General features: G+C 39.9%; 1 protein-coding gene across 6 annotated transcripts in view; it reads left to right on the top strand.

The window, feature by feature from the left end:
* The window catches only part of ITSN1 (intersectin 1), a 252754-nt gene that overhangs the window by 115151 nt on the left and 120242 nt on the right, over nt 1-17361 (top strand). For all 6 annotated transcript variants that reach the window (XM_070365814.1, XM_070365651.1, XM_070365712.1 and 3 more), the window contains 5 exons: nt 1490-1752; nt 4521-4670; nt 4756-4896; nt 12424-12511; nt 12634-12773. In XM_070365814.1, coding sequence (XP_070221915.1) covers nt 1490-1752; nt 4521-4670; nt 4756-4896; nt 12424-12511; nt 12634-12773 — 782 coding nt within the window. The remainder of the gene's footprint in view (nt 1-1489; nt 1753-4520; nt 4671-4755; nt 4897-12423; nt 12512-12633; nt 12774-17361) is intronic.

Genomic DNA, 17361 nt, shown 5'->3' with positions numbered 1-17361 from the left:
TTTTTCGATTTTCAGCCTTTTTTGTGGTCCAAGACCTCCTGGAGAAGGGAATGGTTACCCACTCCAGTATCCTGGCCTCCAGAATTCCATGGACTGTATAGTCCATGGGGTTGCAAAGAGCCAGACATGACTGAGTGGTTTCCACTTTCACTTTTCTCACATCCATACATGACTACTGGAAAAAGATAGCTTTGACTATTCAGACCTTTGTTGGTGAAGTGATGTCTCTGCTTTTTGATACGCTGTCTAGGTTTGCATGTATCATTTACTTCATTCCTTTCTCTGGCTGAGAGGACTTGCAGTTTTAAAGTGGGGGAGTGAAATGGGTGTTGCCTCTTCTGAAACCACAAAGGAGCAAAAAGAACAAGAAAACAAAACGTGCTTACCATCTCTGATCTCTCATCTAACTGCCTTGTTTAAGGAAAGTGTCTTCAGTGGAGGCCAGGCAGGAACGTGGGAAGAAGCCAAAAGGATGCTCACAGCTACATATCTCAAGACAAAGTGTGAAGTGACAGTTCTTGAAATAGATTGGGAACAATGGGAATGGCGTGCTGCACAGGCTGGGAGCGAGAGCTTCCAGTGTCTGGGGTTGGCTCCCAGGAGAAGCATGTGAGGCAAACAAAAAGCTGAGTTGACACTGCTGAAAACACAGAAGGGACATAGAGCATGGAATTTTTTTTTTTAAAGTAAAATAAAATGGGTGCAAACAGTGTTAGCAAGGATCAGAGAAAAAAAATTGTTGACCTGAGGATCGTCTAAAATTCATTACCTTGGTGTTCTTCAAAGAAGGAAACTGAATAATAGGTTGGAAAAACTAGTTTACTGAGTGTCCTCTGCATAGTGATTAGGGCACAACCTGCTCTTCAGTGTGAAACCCAGGAGGAGACATATCATCTTACCTCTATTTCCAGAAACCATTCTGTTTGTTAAAATTGAAAACAGAATGGCACAGTTTTATGCAAAGGAAAAAGAGATAGAAAGGGAAGGACTTTCCTGGTGGTCCAGTGGTTAAGACTCTGGGCTCCCAATGCAGGGAGCTAGGGTTCAATTGCTGGTTGGGGAATTAAGATACCTCACGACTGCTGGCCAAAGAAAAAGAGGTAGAAAAGGAGAAGTTTGTGGTATAGAGGAGAGAGAGGGTCAGTTGCTGAACCAAGGTCATAGAAAAAGGAAAGGATAAAGTAACAGGGAAGGTATGGAGAATGAGTGATGGAGAAGTTCTGTTGAAAGATTATTCCAGAAACTGAGTTTTGGGCGTTCTGAATGCTATGATGCGGTTCATCTGCAGGGGAGGGTATGTAAAGGAGACGCTGAGTGAAAGGGCCTGTACCTGGTGCTTATTCGTGAGGGCAGAGGCGGGCGGGAAGCTTAGGGAGTTCGTATCTGCAGGTCCGTTACTCATTGACGATGTGCTGTGGAGTTTTTCGTTTGAAAGTGTCTGTTGAACATCATATGGCTTTTCATAATCGTCCTATCTCTTGTCTGAAAGTAACCTTTGAAGATAAGAAACGGGAGAACTTTGAACGGGGCAACCTGGAGCTGGAGAAGCGGAGACAAGCTCTCTTGGAGCAGCAGCGTAAAGAGCAGGAGCGCCTGGCCCAGCTGGAGCGGGCAGAGCAGGAGAGGAAGGAGCGGGAGCGCCAGGAGCAGGAGCGCAAAAGACAACTGGAGCTGGAAAAGCAGCTAGAGAAGCAGCGGGAGCTGGAGCGGCAGAGGGAGGAGGAGCGAAGGAAGGAAATCGAGAGGCGGGAGGTGAGCAGCTGGAAACAGTCGTGTCATTAACACGGGCGCTCTTCTAGAATCGTTTAAGTGTCAGTAGTATATCAGGCCTTCCCTGATGGCTCATCAGGTACAGAATCCACCTGCAGTGCAGGAGATGGCAGGAGACACAGGTCCGATCCCTGATCTGGGGAACTGAGATTCGCACATGCCATGTGCTTAGTCGCTCAGTCGTGTCCAATTCTCTGCGACCCCGTGCACTGTAGCCCCGCCAGGCTCCTCTGTCTATGGGATTCTCCAGGCAAGAATACTGGAGTGGGTTGCCATGCCCTCCTCCAGGGGATCTTCCTAACCCAAAGATCCGAACCTAGGTCTCCCACATTGCAGGCAGATTCTTTATACCATCTAAGTTTGAAGAAACAAAATTTTAAGAAGGCATAAAAATATGGCCGTCCCTGATGGCTCAGTGGTAAAGAATCTGCCTGCCAGTGGTAAAGAATCTGCCTGCCAGTGCAGGAGATGCGGGTTTGATCCCTGGAATGGGAAAATCCCCTGGAGAAGGAAATGGCACCCAGTCCAGTATTCTTGTCTGGAAAATCCCATGGACTGAGGAGCCTGGCAGGCTATACTCCTTGGTGTCACAAAGAGTCAGAGACAAGTGAGTGACTGAGCACAACACAACAATAATACATTAACCCAGTCTTGTTTTTTTCTTTTTACAGTTCAGTAGTTTTAGTTATTCACAAAGTTGTGTGACCATCACCACTGATTCATCACCCTGAAAAGAAATTCGTTAACCATTAAGGAGTTACTACTCCCCTTTCCCATTGCGCCTTGCCCTGAACAACCACAGATTTGCTTTCTGTCTCTACACCTTTGCCTATTCTGGACATTTTGGATAAACGGAATGATAGAATATGTGGCTTTTTGTGTCTGGCTTTCACTTTCAAGGTTCATCCAGTGTGTAGATTGAATAAATACCTATTCCTTTTTATAACTGAGTAATATTCCGTTACCTGGATAGACAACATTTTATTTATCTACTCATCAATTTGATGGACATTTGTTTTTTTTTTTTTTTTTTTCTACCTTTTGGGTATTTTGAATAACATTGCTGTGAACATTCATATACAAGTTTTTGATAACTGAGTCTTATGACAAACTATTGCTATCAATTATGTATTTTTTAGCCTTTTTTCTGCGTTCATATACACATATAGAAATAGAAAGGTTCATATGGTGGAGAGGCTGAGCGTTTACTGAAATTGTTTTTTTAACCACTGTAATGGTACCACACTAGATAATTAAAGTGTTTGTCACCTTTTTCTTTTTCCACTTTAGAAAACAAGTCTAGTAATCTTTACTGTATTTTATGGAAGGCTTCCTAAATTTGGTGCCATACCTGGATGTGGGCCAAGCCAATCTCTTGTCTGTCTTTCCAGTTTTAGTATGTTGTGACAGAAGCAATGCCGTGATCCTCTTGTGTGGATGAAATGTATTTTAAAGATGAGGGATTTTTTTTCTTTATAAAAAAATAATATGGTTTCATCTCCTGATGAATGCTTTTGAAAACTTCTAGCTTCTAAGGTGCCTTTTCATTTAGGCACATACACACAGATAATAGCAAGATTTTCCTTTCCAGAATGACAACCAAAAGATAGGCCACCTTTCCTTCTTTAATTTTTTTTTTTAAAGCATTTCAGAGTGTTTGTTCAGAACTATATAATGGCATTTACGATGTGCCAGGCATTGGTTAAGTTCCTGGAGATGTTGTGGTGACTAGGTACCCACCTGTCCTCCAGGCCCTTACAGTGTAGCTGGAGCACAAATATGTAAGAAGCAGTTATGATACAATGAAGAGTGCCAGGTGCCCTGACACTTCCTCTGCCCAGCAGCCATCAGAGTCAGGGTTGAAGAGAGCTGACGTTGCTGGAAAAATTACAGAGCCTTCTGTGCTAACAAGGAAACAAATGATTAGGGACATAGGAGTCATGGACTTTTAAAGCTTGAGATAAATAATTTCTCCTATGACAGAAGAAATAATAATTACTCGTTTGATGGAAGAAAGTTTTTTTTTGTTTTGTGTTTTAGTTCTGGGGGTTTTCCTAGGTTAACTTGCCTTTTTTGAAAAGATAATTTTGTTGTATTTATTTGGCTGCTTTAGGCTGAGCGACTTCACTTTTCACTTTCATGCATTGGAGAAGGAAATGGCAACCCACTCCAATGTTCTTGCCTGGAGAATCCCAGGGACAGCGGAGCCTGGTGGGCTGCCGTCTATGGGGTCGCACAGAGTCGGACATGACTGAAGCGACTTAGCAGCAGCAGCAGCAGGTCTTAGTTGCAGCATGTGGGATCTTTAGTTGAAGCATGTGGTGTCTAGTTCCTTGACCAGGGATTGGACCCGGGCATGCTGCATTGGGATCTCGGAGCCCTAGCCACCAAGGAACTCCCATAATTTTCCTTGTTTTCTTTTATGAGTCAGTAAATAAGGAAGAGCAGGTTTACTTACTACACCAAGCATCCTTAAAGACCTAAGGAATCGAATGTCAGTGATCCAATAGTCCTTTTTGTTCTCAACCCATGTGACTGTGATTGCCTTTCTGAATATTCTCTTTTTTCCCATAGAAGTAATAACATATTTGTATGAAATGTTGTGCTGTTTTATAATGAAAATCACTTGTCATGTTTAATACCATTTCATCCCTAAAAGAAAAGACTTACGAGATGTAACGTTTATTAAGAGACATTGAAGAGTGTAAGAACTGAGCAGTTAATAAATCGTCTGTTTGTGTATGTCACAGGCTGCGAAACGGGAGCTTGAAAGGCAAAGACAGCTTGAATGGGAACGGAATCGAAGACAAGAACTATTAAATCAAAGAAACAAAGAACAAGAAGACATAGTTGTACTGAAAGCAAAGAAAAAGACTTTGGAATTTGAATTAGAAGCTCTAGTGAGTAGTTTGATTGTGCTTTGGGAACCCACTTGCATTGAATTGTTAAATGCTAATGATTCTTATTATTTTTCACTTGTTAAAGAATGATAAAAAACATCAATTAGAAGGAAAACTTCAGGATATCAGATGTCGACTGACAACCCAAAGGCAAGAAATTGAGAGCACAAACAAATCTAGAGAGTTGAGAATTGCAGAAATCACCCACCTACAACAGCAATTACAGGTGAGAAAATATGTCCCTTAAAAGCCTTTTGGCTTCCTTTCTTTGATTCACTTCATTCACTTATTCACGCAGCAAGCATCCAGCAGGCCAAGATGAAGCAGACAGGGTACTTGCCTGAAAGTACTTGTTGCTCAGTTGCTAAGTCGTGTCTGACTCTGTGACCCCATGGACTGCAGCACCCAGGCTTCGCTGTCCTTCACTATCTCCCAGAATTTGCTCAGACTCATGTCCATTGAGTTGGTGATGCCGTCCAATCAGCTCATCCTCTGAAAGTAGGCTGTCTGGTAATTCAGCACACTTGCTGGGACTGCTGCATGCCAACTCAGTGCAAGCACCGGTAAGCACTGAGGATCCAGCAGTGGATAGCAGAGACAAACCCTGCCCTCATGGAGCTTACCTTCTGTCTGCAGGGTAGACAAGTACTCAGGAAATAAGACTAGCATGTTCTCTATTAGAAGAGGGAAAGTTGCTCTGGAGAGTGAGTAGGGAAGAGAGTCTCCAATAGAGAGGACTGTGATTTTAAGTAATGTGGTCAGGTCAGGCATCTCTGTGAGTATGATGTTGGGGCAAAGACTTGAAAGAGGTGAATGGCTGAGCCAGATGGACATCTAGCAGAGCAAGTTCTAGGTAGGGCAACAGTTGTGCAGAAGAACTAAGGCTATAAGCTGGTCTCTGGGATGCCAGTTACAGCAAGGAGACAGCTATGGTTGGAGCAGCTGGGGACTGGATCATGCAGGACCTGTAGTCTACTCCTGGGACTTTGGCTTTACCATGATAACCACAATAAAGAAGTGCAATTAAGTATATCAGGAGGAGTTCCAGAGATACGTGTATAGAGAATAGTTGGAGACACAATGGAGTACTCTAAGCAGTTCTGCTTTCATTTTATTACCTATTCAGCTTTCACCACCAAGTTGTTAAAATTTCATCTGGTTTGGTTTTAAGTGTTGAGTTAGAGGGGGTATCCAATTCATGTAGATACTGTTCTGCATACCGTCCTAAAAGGTGATCAGTTTTGGACACCGTGACTTTAATTTCAGCTTCTTTTTCTCAGCCTGACAGTTTTGAGATTTATCCATATTTTTGAGTGACTCAGTCCTTTGTTCCATTTCATCAGTTCAGTCAGTTCAGTCACTCAATTTTGTCCAACTCTTTTTGTGACCCCATCCCTATCCATCACCAATTCCCAGAGCTTGCTCAGACTCATGTCCATCAAGTCAGTGACGCCATCCAACTATCTCACGCTGTCGTCCCCATCTCCTCCTTTACCAGTGAGTCAATTCTTCGCATCAGGTGGCCCAAGTATTGAACTTCAGCTTCAACATCAGTCCTTCCAATGACTATTCACGACTGATTTCCTTTAGGATTGACTGGTTTGATCTTGCAGTCCAAGGGACCCTCAAAAGTCTTCTCCAACACCACAGTTCAAAAGCATCAATTCTTTGGCATTCAGCTTTCTTTATAGTCCATCTCTCACATTCATACATGACTACTGGAAAAAGCAGAGCTTTGACTAGGTGGAAAATTTGGCATTACTTTGTTGGCAAGGTAATGTCTCTCTCCTTTTTAATATGCTGTCTAGGTTGGTCATAGCTTTTCTTCCTTTTCATCACTGAGTAGTATTTCCTTATTTATCCCATTACCTGCTGAGGGACATTTAGGTTTTTTCCAGTTTTGGACTTTATGACTAAAGCTGCAATGAGTATTTACTTATATTTCTTTATGTGGAAATATATTTTATTTCTCTTGGTTAAATTTTAGGAGGGGAATTACTGTCATATAAGTATGTGCTTAGCCATGTCAGAGTCTATCAAACTGTTTCTACAGTGGTTGTGTCATTTCACATTCTCACCAGTGGTGCACCAGCCCTTCAGCTGCTCCTCACTGTCGCCAACACTCCCTTTTGTCATTGTTTTTAGCGTCTCTGGTGGGTGGGCAACAATGTCTCATGTAACTTTAATCTGCATCTCCCTGAAGGCTGAATGCTGTTGGCTGTTGGTTCTTATGTGTATTAGTGTGCATCTTCTGTATGTGTTTTGTGAACAAATCTTTAACTCATCCTTTATTGGGTTGCTTATCTTATTATCAGAGTTCTTTATATAGTCTTATAAGAAGTCCTTTGTCAGATAGGTGTTTTGCAAATATTTTCACCTAGTCTCTGGCTTGCCTTTTCATTTTTGTAATGGTGTTTCTTAAAGGGCAGGTGTTTTAACTTTTAAAGTTCAATTTATTTTTTCTTTTACGGTTTTTTATGTTCTATCCAAGAAAGCTTTGACTACCCCAAGATTGAAGATGTTTTTCCCTTATGTTTTCTTCCAAAAGTTTTATATTTTTGTCTAACATACTTAGTTCTGTGATCCAGTTTTGATTGATTTTTATGTTAAGTGCAAGGTAAGGTAATGAGAGTCACTTTTTTCCATACCAACACCCACTTTGTTCTATCAATGTTTATTAAAAACCTTAGTAGTTTGTTGATAATCAGCTGACCACACTTGTAAAAATCTTTCCTAGACTCTCTTTTGTTCCGCTGATCTACATCTGTCCTTTTACCACTATTTCCCTCTGTTGACCTGCAACTGTGGAGATTTTAAAGTGTTTTTTCCTCCTTTATTTTATTAATATGGTGCTTTACATTGATTAAAATTTGAATGTTAAACCAACTTTCCATTCTTGGGGTAAACTGCCCTTCAGTTCAGTCAGTTCAGTTGCTCAGTCGTGTCTGACTCTTTGCGACCCCGTGGACTGCAGCACACCAGGTCTCCCTGTCCATCACCAACTCCCAGAGTTTACTCAAATTCATGTCCATTGAGTTGGTGATGCCATCCAACCATCTCGTCCTCTGTTGTCCCCTTCTTCTCCCGCCTTCAATCTTTCCCAGCATCAGGGTCTTTTCCAATGAGTCAGTTCTTTGCTTCAGGTGGCCAAAGTATTGGAGTTTCAGCTTCAACATCAGTCCTTCCAATGAACACTCAGGACTAATTTCCTTTAGGATTAACTGGTTATGTCTCCTTGCAGTTCAAGGTCCTCTCAAGAGTCTTCTCAACACTACAGTTCAAAAGCATCAATTCTTCTGCACTCAGCTTTCTTTATAGTCCAACTCTCACATCCATACGTGACTACTGGAAAAACCATAGCCTTGACTAGACGGACCTTTGTTGACAAAGTAATGGCTCTGTTTTTTCAATATGCTGTCTAGGTTGGTCATAACTTTTCTTCCAAGGAGTAAGTGTCTTTTAAATTCATGGCTCAAGTCACCATCCACAGTGATTTTGGAGCCCCAAAAAATAAAGTTTCCCCCTCAGTCAGTCTCTCCCATTAGGAAACTTCCATAAGCCTCTTTTCCTTCTCCATCAGAGGGCACACAGACTGAAAACCACAATCACAGAAAACTAATCAATCTAATCACATGGACCACAGCCTGTCTAACTCAATGAAACTGCCCTTAGTCATGGTATATTATTGTTTTAAAAATTATTGTTTAGATCAACTTATTATTATTATGAGTTTTTTTATTTAAATTCATAGGGGATATTAGTTTCATTTCTCATAATGTCCTCATCTACCTTTGGTATCAGGGTAATAAGGAAGTAAATAAGGTATATTCTTTTTTATTTTCTAAGAATTATATGAAATGGTAGTCCTCCCTTGATATCCATGGTGCCCTGGTTCCAAGCTAACTGAGGATACCAAAATCCATGGATGCTCAAGTTCTTTATGTAAAATGGATAGTATGATAGTCCCTTTGTGTCTGCATATTTGAATGGAAATTTGATCCTAGACTTGCTGAATCCAGATGGACTGGATGTTAGACTGTCTGTGGTGGTAGCTACTGTTTATTGAAGGCCTGGCATGTGAAGATCTTAATGTGAATATTAAATAGAATTCCACAATACCCTAGTAAGGGCAGTATCATTACTCTCATAAGTGGGAAAGTGAAGATTCTAGAAGGGAATATTCTGTTTCAGAATCAGTTTCTAGCTGGGCAACAAGAATCCAAATTTAACCCAGTTTATGTTACTTCAAAACTTTCCTTCTTAACTTGACACCACCCTGCCTCCCTAGCTAACCCTTTCAGCTTCTCTCTTAAAATCCTGTATGAAAGTATGAAAGTGTTAGTTTTTCAGTTGCATCCAACTCTTTGCGACCCTATGGACTGTAGCCTATCGTGCTCCTCTGTCCATGGGATTCTCTGGGCAAGAATAATGGAGTGGGTAGCCATTCCCTTCTCCAGGGGATCTTCCTGACCCAGGGATTGGACCCGAGTCTCCTGCATTACAGGCAGATTCTTTACCATCTGACCCACCAGGGAAAATTAAAACCCTATATATTTCTTAAAAACTTTGTCTCGCCACCTTTCATAGTTATCAGACTCCAGTCTCAGTGCAGTTGGTCCACCTGTGCAGATTCAACCAACCCTAGGATTCAGAGTGCCAATCATACTTAGCTATTCTATGTAAGGAACTTGAACGTCCTTGGGTTTTTTTATTGTGGAGGTCCTGAAACCAGTACTTCATGGATACTGAGGGATTACTGTTTCTTGCTTAAATTTTTGGTGGCATTCACTAGTGAAGCCTTATGACCTGGACATTTCATTGTGGTAGGATTTATAATTGCAAAATTTGTTTAGTAGATACAGGGCTATTCCAGTTTTCTATTTGTGCTGTATTCTCTTTTGATAATTTGTATCTTTCAGTGAATGTGTCTGTTTCATCTAAGTTAACAAATTTATTTGTATAAAATTGTTTACTATATTCTCTTATTCTTTGCAAGTCTGTAGCATCTGTAGTGATGTTACATCCTGATGTTGAAAATTTGTGTCATTTACCTCCCATTTCTACTCCTCCTCTCCTCTTTGTTCTCTCCCTTCTCTTCCACCTCCCTCTTTTCTCCAACAGTCTAGCTGGGAACTAATTGGCTTTATTGATGTTTTTTAAATAAATAGTTTTATTTTATTGTTTTTTTCTCTATGGTGTCTCTGTTTTCTATTTCATTTACTTTGGCTCCTTATTATTTCCTTCCGTTTACTTCTTTTGGGTTTAATTTGCTTCTATCTAGCCTATTAAGAAGAGCTTAGATTATTGAATTTGGACCTTTCTTGATTTCTGATAATATATAAACATGTTAAGCTGTAAATTACCTTCCAAGCATCATCATAGCCATATTACACAAATTTTAACATGTTGTATTTTTATATTCATTCCATTCAGAACCTGTTTTTGATTTCCTTTGTCATTTCTTTGAAGGGTTATTTAGAATTATGCAGTTTAGTTTCCAAATACTTGAATTTCTTTTTTCTGAGCTGTCTGATTGATTTCTGGTTTATTTATGGTATGATCTGTGAGCACAGTCTGTGTGATTTTAATCCTTTTAAGTTTATTGAGACTTATGTTATGGCTCAGCATGTGATCTGTCTTGGTGAATGTTCCATGTACTCTGTTGAAGCTGAGTAGGGTGTCCCCCAAATGTAAGTCGATCAAGTTGGTTCTTAGTGTTGTTCATATCTTCAGTGTCCTTCCTCATTATCATAGAAATCCTAATTAATTTGAGATTTGAAATATTAGGATATGACATATAATGTAAATAGTATCAGAAGTTCACTGCTAGAAATTATTTGAAAATATTTTAAAATGCATGCACAAATACGATCTTTTCTATGTTAACTCTCTGTGTCTTTCACTAACTATTAATGAGAAGTTTCATAAAATATGCCCTTAGAAAATTTAGGACCGAAAACCATAGGTTTATTTATTATCTCTGAATGCTGTGTATCCATACATATGTTTATGATTGATGCTTAGTGTGTTTAGTTATTGAAAATAAAATACAAATCAAGGTTCCTGAAAAAGCAGTGAAGTTAAAAATAATGCATGGTTTGAAGAAAGTCAGGTACATAGTAGGCAATGATATATTGGTTTTCTTTGTTTATAAGTATTAGCAGATTCTTGCTATGCAAATGATTCAAGTACCCCTTCATACTGATTTGACCTATTTTTAGAAAGTTAGATTGTACATTTAGAAGTAATGTTGGGACTTCCCCGGTGGTCCACTGGTTAAGATTTCGTGTCTCAGTGATTTCGAGCCGGGCTTCATCTTGATACTTCCTTGTTTGCCCTGGTTCAGGAAAGAAAATTGGGGATTGGTCAGAGACGTGGCCTTGGTTTAGTGGGGCGAATAAGAGGAGGAGCCCAGTTGGCTATGCTTTTTTGGGAAAATGTTCTGATTTGTGTATTCTGTTCTGTCTAAATTTGATGGGATTGGGGAGAGTACTTTTGTTTGTGTGAATTATTCATGTGAGAAGATGCTTCCAAATGTTCTCCACTGAGCTGTATCGCCCTACGGTTGGGATGTATAGTACACAAAGATTTCTTACATACAAGCCAGTTGGTATCTAAAGGTGGTTGTTCCAGAAAGGACTGGTTTTTAGCCTCAGGTGAAAATTTTTCATGAAGACATTTTTACTTTTCAAATGAAAAGTTAATACATAGAGATTTATTTTTCTTAAGTCAGAGTAAAAATGAAAGTCAAATACATGCGTGCGTGCATGCTAAGTCACTTCAGTCATATCTGACTCTTCGCGACCTCATGGACTGTTGCCCTCCAGACTCCTCTGTCCATGGGATTCTCCAGGCAAGAATACTTGAGTAGCTGCCATACCCTCCTCCAGGGGATCTTCCCAACCTAGAGATCGAACCTAGGTTTGCATTGCAGGCAAATTCTTTACCACTGAGCCACTCGGGAAGCCCCAAAAGTCAAATATTCCTTAATAAAGCCTATAAAAGCTGTCTTTTTTCTTATATATGTAGAAACTACATTGAATAATTTAAGCTGAACTTAGGCAAATACAGTTGATTCTCAAGTCACCCATGAAAATGCCTCACAGTCCTGTACAATATGGTTTAGCTTTTATCTATGTCGGTTAAAAAATAGTCGATTCAAGATTTCTGTGCAGCTGTTTAAAACTGTGGCTTTATCCTCAGTGGTGGAGCCACATATTGCAGCTAAGATTCTAATTATTAAAGTCCTGGTTTGAATTCTGTTTCTGACTTCAGGTGTGTGGTCACCCTCAGTTCAGCCCTATTAAGGATCAAAGTTCCTGACAGAACAGTTCCTGGTTAAACTACTGAGTCAGTTTACAAATATCAGGGTAACTGCATTTGTATTTGATCCTAGTGCAATTTGAGAGATCATTCCTTTCCCTTTTCTCTGCTGAGTTGTACTTGTGGTTCACTTTTAAAAGCTTATAAATAGGCAGTAAGTCAATAAAAATGTAAGAAATATCAAGGGAGCTATAACTGTCTTATTTAAACTTTATTTCAGTGAAAAGCATTTGGCAAACAATTAATTTTTTGGCAAGAAAACAACAACAACCCTGACTAGTGATTAAATGCAGTTTCACTGTAGTCGATTTGGGATGAGGTTAGGAGAATCTTTGAAAGAGCAGAAAATTGACCTCTGCCTGCCCGGACTTTGGATCTAAACATGGTAGTTTTCTCCACCATTCATTGCTGCATTCTCTTTCTCTCCTAGGAGTCCCAGCAAATGCTTGGAAGACTTATTCCAGAAAAACAGATACTCAATGACCAATTGAAACAAGTTCAGCAAAACAGTTTGCACAGTAGGTGTTTTCTTTTTAAAGTTGACATTTTCCTTCCTCACAGGCAAGAAATGAGAACCTGAATAGCCGTTTTCCTCACTGCCAGTTTGTTTTTCTTATCTCACCATGTTTTTCTAAAACAGGGGATTCACTTCTCACACTCAAAAGAGCCTTAGAAGCGAAAGAACTGGCTCGGCAGCAGCTACGAGACCAACTGGATGAAGTGGAGAAAGAAACTAGGTCAAAATTACAGGAGATTGATATTTTCAACAATCAGCTGAAGGTACCTATTCTGTGTGTGCCCACATGTATGTCTTACTTTGTTATTTTTTCTACGTGGCCAAGATGGTTAGTTGATATTTGACCTCCAGGCAGGAAAATTTATTCTGCTGGTTTGTCAGCCTTCATAAAAAGCCGTCACATTTATTGATGAACATTAAACAATCTGAGTTGAATTTTTGTCCTTTAAAAAATAAAAATGAATCTGGCCTCTTTAAATAAAGGGCTGAGTAAGTGGCCCCGACTTGACATCTGTCTTTCACATGAATGCATTTTTGCACATCTTCATCCTTGTGTCTGTTGAGAATGCCATCAAGTTGAATTGCCAAAAGCTGGGCTCCAAAAGCTGCATCTTTCTTATGTTCTTTGAAGAAGATTGAAAAGGAACTGTTTTCTCTTTGAAAGCTAAGAATTTTTTTCGCCAATTCTTACCTTCAGGATTGTCCTTGAATATAAATAGATCCTTGTTTTGTGACCTCACACTTTAATAAAATATTATGGATTAGTGGAGTAATTACCTTTGTCTCTGTGGTGGAAGTGGTGCATGGTTTTGTTAAATTTTCTCAGTGTAACAGGAAAATTCCAAAGCTCCCAGGGAAGGTACCGGTGGTGAAATCACAGCCTTTTTCTGATTTGGTGCTTTTGGTTTAACGTGACAGCTTTATAATTAAGAGTGATTATTATCCTGTAATAAAATATCTTGAAATACAAGCAGCTTATTTCCTATTAACAGCAATCACATACTTTAGATTTAAGTAGATATTAAAGTTTTTAATCAGTTATGTTCTTTTAAAAAGTTGGATTTTACACTTTTTTCCCCCCACTCAAGTATTTTCTGTTTCCAACCTAAAATCCTTTATACTTGCTTCTGGCCAGTTTAGCTTCTGATACTTAGGAAAGGTTTAAGTACTTTTCTTCATTGTTCTGTTCTTCATTATTAGAAATACAAAAACAAATTTGAAAGCATATTTGAGATTTTTAGTTGACTTTAAAATTTTGATTCTAGGCCAGCTTGTCTAGACATTTGAGTTTGAGGTATTTGTACTGTTTTTCAGAGTAATAAGTAATGAGGTTTTCACAATTATACAATTCCAGGAAGATGATCTTAGGGGAAATATTATTTGAGCCAATTTACCTTTGTGAGTTTTTTTAAAATATTGCTTTCATGCTTACACTGAATATATGTTTGTATATGTGTGTATGTGCACTGTATATATTTTCTGTATGTGTCCATATATGATTATGTGTCATATAAGTATTGGAATTACAGCTGTCAGTTCTCCTTCTCTAGAATAAATAGAAACACTGACATTACCTCTCATTATTACTTGTCACTATTACCAGCAATCCTTTTTCATAGTCTCTTGGAATATAAACTTAAGTATTCAGGTGTCTTCTGACCCAGGCAGTACTCCAGATTTATGCCTTACTCTTAAATTTCCTTTCTCTAAAAGTTTGGCCCAAAGCAAGGTTCACATGTCAGAAGATGGCCTCTGGTCGGTGGATTTGATAATGCCTAGATAACTTACAGATTATTTTTGCTGTTGTACTGTTGTCATTGCTAAAGAGAACACCCTGCAGATGTGATGTGAGTCAGTCTCACTGTTTAGTTGACTAATGCTGACTTTAGTAGTAGGAGAGTTTTTAGACCTTTATTCTACTGGCCCTTTTTCCAAATATGTGTGTTTATCACTCAGTTGTGACTGACTCTTTGTGACCCCATGGACTGTAGCCCACCAGCCTCCTCTATCCATGGACTTCTCCAGGCAAGAATACTGCTATGAGTCACCATTTCCTTCTCCAAGGGATCTTTCCAACCCAGGGATCGAACCTGGGTCTCCCACACTGCAGGCACATTCTTTACCATTTGAGCCACCAGGGAAACCCGAATATGCTTGTTTTTAAATATTTCTTTCTGTTGTAACTTTTAGTTTTCCATTATTACTTTAAATTTAAGTCAGTGTGGAGAGTAAAAAAAAATCACAAGTCAGTATGTAGCTACATTGTTTTATTATTTAAAACAAAAGTTTGGAGGACATAGTGACCATATTATGTTTCTGACAGTTGTTATTTCTAGTATTCCTCTCCAGCCTGGTGAGATCAAAACAGAAACAGGTACACTGAAGATCAAAAGATTTATAATTTGAAGGGAACAATTCTTGAGGCTGTAGCCTTTTGCCTGGCAAAGAAATAAAGCCACTCTTTCCTTCTTTTGCAAAAAAAGAAAAAAGATGTATAATTTGATTGAGACAGCTCAGAGGCAGATTTAAGATTTTAGCCTCTTGAGTATCTCCTGTCTGTTTTCTTTGTTATAATCACATTGGCGAATGTGAAGCTTTTTTCTTTTTCTTTTTACTTTAGAGCTTATTCACTTTGTTGTTGGTGTTTAGTCACTAAGTCGTGTCTGACTCTTTTTTGATCCCATGCACTGTCATCCTCTGGGCTGCTTTGTCCATGGGATTTCCTAGGCAAGAATACTGGAGTGGGTTGCTGTTTTCTTCTCCAGGGGAATTTCCCGACTCAGGGATCGGATCTGTGTCTCTTGCACTGACAGGCGAATTTGTTACCATTAGCAATTATAATTTCTCCTAAGATGAGACGAATGAGGCGACCCAGCACTCTGACCCTTTGGGATTTCTTCTGTGTGTCCTCCGCAGCATCCTCGCTAACGTTGGCAAAAATTACTTCTACCTTGCCAAAACACTTCAACTGTCCAGTAATTCCACACATCAGGTTTGATGGTATGAATTTGGTCCATACTAAACCTTCCTCTCCCTAGAGGAAACCAGCCTAGAGAGTATAAAAAAGAAATTAGGACTTCAGATCAGATCAGATCAGTCGCTCAGTCATGTCCGACTCTGCGACCCCACGATCACGGCATGCCAGGCCTCCCTGTCCATCATCAACTCCCAGAGTTCACTCAGACTCACATCCATTGAGTCAGTGATGCTATCCAGCCATCTCATCCTCCGTCATCCCCTTCTCCTCCTGCCCCCAATCCCTCCCAGCATCAGAGTCTTTTCCAATGAGTCAACTCTTCGCATGAGGTGGCCAAAGTACTGGAGTTCCAGCTTTAGCATCATTCCTTCCAAAGATATCCCAGGGCTGATCTCCTTCAGAATGGACTGGTTGGATCTCCTTGCAGTCCAAGGGACTCTCAAGAGTCTTCTCCAACACCACAGTTCGCAAGCATCAATTCTTTGGTGCTCAGCTTTCTTCACAGTCCAACTCTCACATCCATACATCACCACAGGAGAAACCGTAGCCTTGACTAGACGAACCTTTGTTGGCAAAGTAATGTCTCTGCTTTTGAATATGCCATCTAGGTTGGTCATAACTTTCCTTCCAAGGAGTAAGTGTCTTTTGATTTCATGGCTGCAGTCACCATCTGCAGTGATTTTGGAGCCCAGAAAAATAAAGTCTGACACTGTTTCCACTGTTTCCCCATCTATTTCCCATGAAGTGGTGGGACCGGATGCCATGATCTTCGTTTTCTGAATGTTGAGCTTTAAGCCAACTTTTTCACTCTCCACTCTCACTTTCATCAAGAAGCTTTTCAGTTCCTCTTCACTTTCTGCCATAAGGGTGGTGTCATCTGCATATGTGAGGTTATTGATATTTCTCCCAGCAATCTTGATTCCAGCTTGTGCTTCTTCCAGTCCAGCGTTTCTCATGATGTACTCTGCATGTAAGGTAAATAAACAGGGTGACAATATACAGCCTTGACGAACTCCTTTTCCTATTTGGAACCAGTCTGTTGTTCCATGTCCAGTTCTAACTGTTGCTTCCTGACCTGCATACAAATTTCTCAAGAGGCAGATCAGGTGGTGTGGTATTCCCATCTCTTTCAGAATTTTCCACAGTTTATTGTGATGCACACCGTCAAAGGCTTTGGCATAGTCAATAAAGCAGAAATAGATGTTTTTCTGGCACTCTCTTGCTTTTTCCATGATCCAGCGGATGTTGGCAATTTGATCTCTGGTTCCTCTGCCTTTTCTAAAACCAGCTTGAACATCAGGAAGTTCATGGTTCACATATTGCTGAAGCCTGGCTTGGAGAATTTTGAGCATTACTTTACTAGCGTGTGAGATGAGTGCAATTGTGCGGTAGTTTGAGCATTCTTTGGCATTGCCTTTCTTTGGGATTGGAATGAAAACTGACCTTTTCCAGTCCCATGGCCACTGCTGAGTTTTCCAAATTTGTTGGCATATTGAGTGCAGCACTTTCATAGCATCATGTTTCAGGATTTGGAATAGCTCAACTGGAATTCCATCACCTCCACTAGCTTGGTTCATAGTGATGCTTTCCAAGGCCCACTTGACTTCACATTCCAGGATGTCTGGCTCTAGGTCAGTGATCACACCATCGTGATTATCTGGGTCGTGAAGATCTTTTGTGTACAGTTCTTCTGTGTATTCTTGCCATCTCTTCTTAATATCTTCTGCTTCTGTTAAGTCCATATCATTTCTGTCCTTTATCGAGCTCATCTTTGAATGAAATGTTCCTTTGGTATCTCTGATTTTCTTGAAGAGATCCCTAGTCTTTCCCATTCTGTTGTTTTCCTCTATTTCTTTGCACTGATCACTGAGGAA

Source organism: Bos mutus, chromosome 1, assembly GCF_027580195.1.
Source record: "Bos mutus isolate GX-2022 chromosome 1, NWIPB_WYAK_1.1, whole genome shotgun sequence".
Taxonomy (NCBI): Eukaryota; Metazoa; Chordata; class Mammalia; order Artiodactyla; family Bovidae; genus Bos; species Bos mutus.
The sequence above is the reverse complement of the archived record's forward strand: the minus strand, read 5'-3'. Positions and strand labels throughout refer to the sequence as shown.